The sequence below is a fragment of the Agrilus planipennis genome, unplaced genomic scaffold, assembly GCF_000699045.2.
Source record: "Agrilus planipennis isolate EAB-ADULT unplaced genomic scaffold, Apla_2.0 scaffold19, whole genome shotgun sequence".
Taxonomy (NCBI): Eukaryota; Metazoa; Arthropoda; class Insecta; order Coleoptera; family Buprestidae; genus Agrilus; species Agrilus planipennis.
Genome location: NW_020438954.1, coordinates 392,196 through 393,553, shown reverse-complemented (window position 1 = coordinate 393,553; position 1,358 = coordinate 392,196). Strand labels below are relative to the sequence as shown.

Below are 1,358 nucleotides of genomic sequence, written 5' to 3'. Positions count from 1 at the left end.
ATTGCAGCCCTCATTCTTCAGTATTCCTATCAGGGGCGTAGATTAAATATTTAAAAATAGGGATCAGTGAGCAAGTAATAGACAGACAAACAGAAGAACTAATTGTTGATGTTGGTGACAGTGATAGAGATTCCCATGATGAGAGTGAATGTGAAAACTAACTATAAAACAAAAGCAATAGGTTAATTTTTTCTTTTTGATAAGTCATGTTTTTACATTATTTTTTAGTACGCTATTGTCTTATCTGCATTAATACTATAATTTTCGCCTACTGAAAGCTTATTTGTGTATCGGTTCCAAGTGACTTACCCGAATAAGTCATAAATGGGCAAGTACCTGCGCGACCGCTCGCCAGCTTCCTTCGTCCGACCTGTACCTACCTATAGATACTTAAGGGTAATTGACCGTTGGGGAAAAACTTGTCTAACGGAACGTAAGTTCGTTGTCAATAAAGCAATCGTGTTGTACTTACCATTTTTAATGAAATTACTTTCTTCTTTTTTCTTTCTGAGTCTCGGTTGCATTACTTTTACATCATATACAGTTCCCACAATGATTAGTAATAGCGTGAGTGAGTAAATTGAGCTGCAAGATAAGTTGTTTGTGATATTTTTAAATAAAAAGTGGATAAATGTTATCTCACAGAAAAACGATCGTTTTAGGTAACAGCAACCATTCTAAATCGCTCTCCCAAACAGAATTAATTTCTTCTATTTCCATGCTTACATTGTAGAAGTTTTTGAAGTTGAAATAGCCGGAATCTAAATATTCACGCATCAAGATTGCTATTTCTTCTGAATCACACGATTTTGGAACACAAAGCCCTAATTGTATCAATTTCTAGAAAAAAAATATATTGTACAGTAAAAAATAATAAAGTAACTAAATCTATTTTGTTTAAAATTTCGTTTAGGAAACACATATTTCTAATAGAAAATTTAGTTAAAATCGCTTCATTTTATCTGTATTATATTACAAAATTGTAGTTTAATTGTGAAAAGAAAAATATAAATTAACGTTCCTAATTGCGTCTACAGTGAATAACTGTTATTTAAAAATGAAAATTAATCTATTTACTTCAATAAAACCGGAATTAAGGCCCAAGTATAGACTTTGTTTCAAATTGTCCCAGCGCCTCCACCAAAATGTTCAGTAAAATTTGTTGTAAAAAGAGAAATATGAACTATCATCACTAACTGTATATCTCTAGATGGAAAAAATATAATTAAAAGATGAAAATTCATCAATCTACTTCAATGAAACCGGAAGTATAGCTAAAGTATAACGTTTATATTAAATTGTCCCGGCGCCTCCACCAAAATTTTCAATAAAATTATCTTCGGTTCTATTTGTGTATC

The 1,358-nt window shown here is 31.3% G+C and overlaps 1 protein-coding gene across 1 annotated transcript in view; it reads right to left on the bottom strand.

Annotated features, from left to right (window-relative positions):
* Nucleotides 1–1,358, bottom strand: part of LOC108743968 (nose resistant to fluoxetine protein 6) — a 26,587-nt gene that overhangs the window by 4,660 nt on the left and 20,569 nt on the right. The window contains exons 3-4 of the mRNA XM_025974955.1: nucleotides 644–840; nucleotides 473–585 (exon numbers count right to left, since the gene is read on the bottom strand). Of these exons, the coding sequence (XP_025830740.1) occupies nucleotides 473–585; nucleotides 644–840 (310 nt within the window). The remainder of the gene's footprint in view (nucleotides 1–472; nucleotides 586–643; nucleotides 841–1,358) is intronic.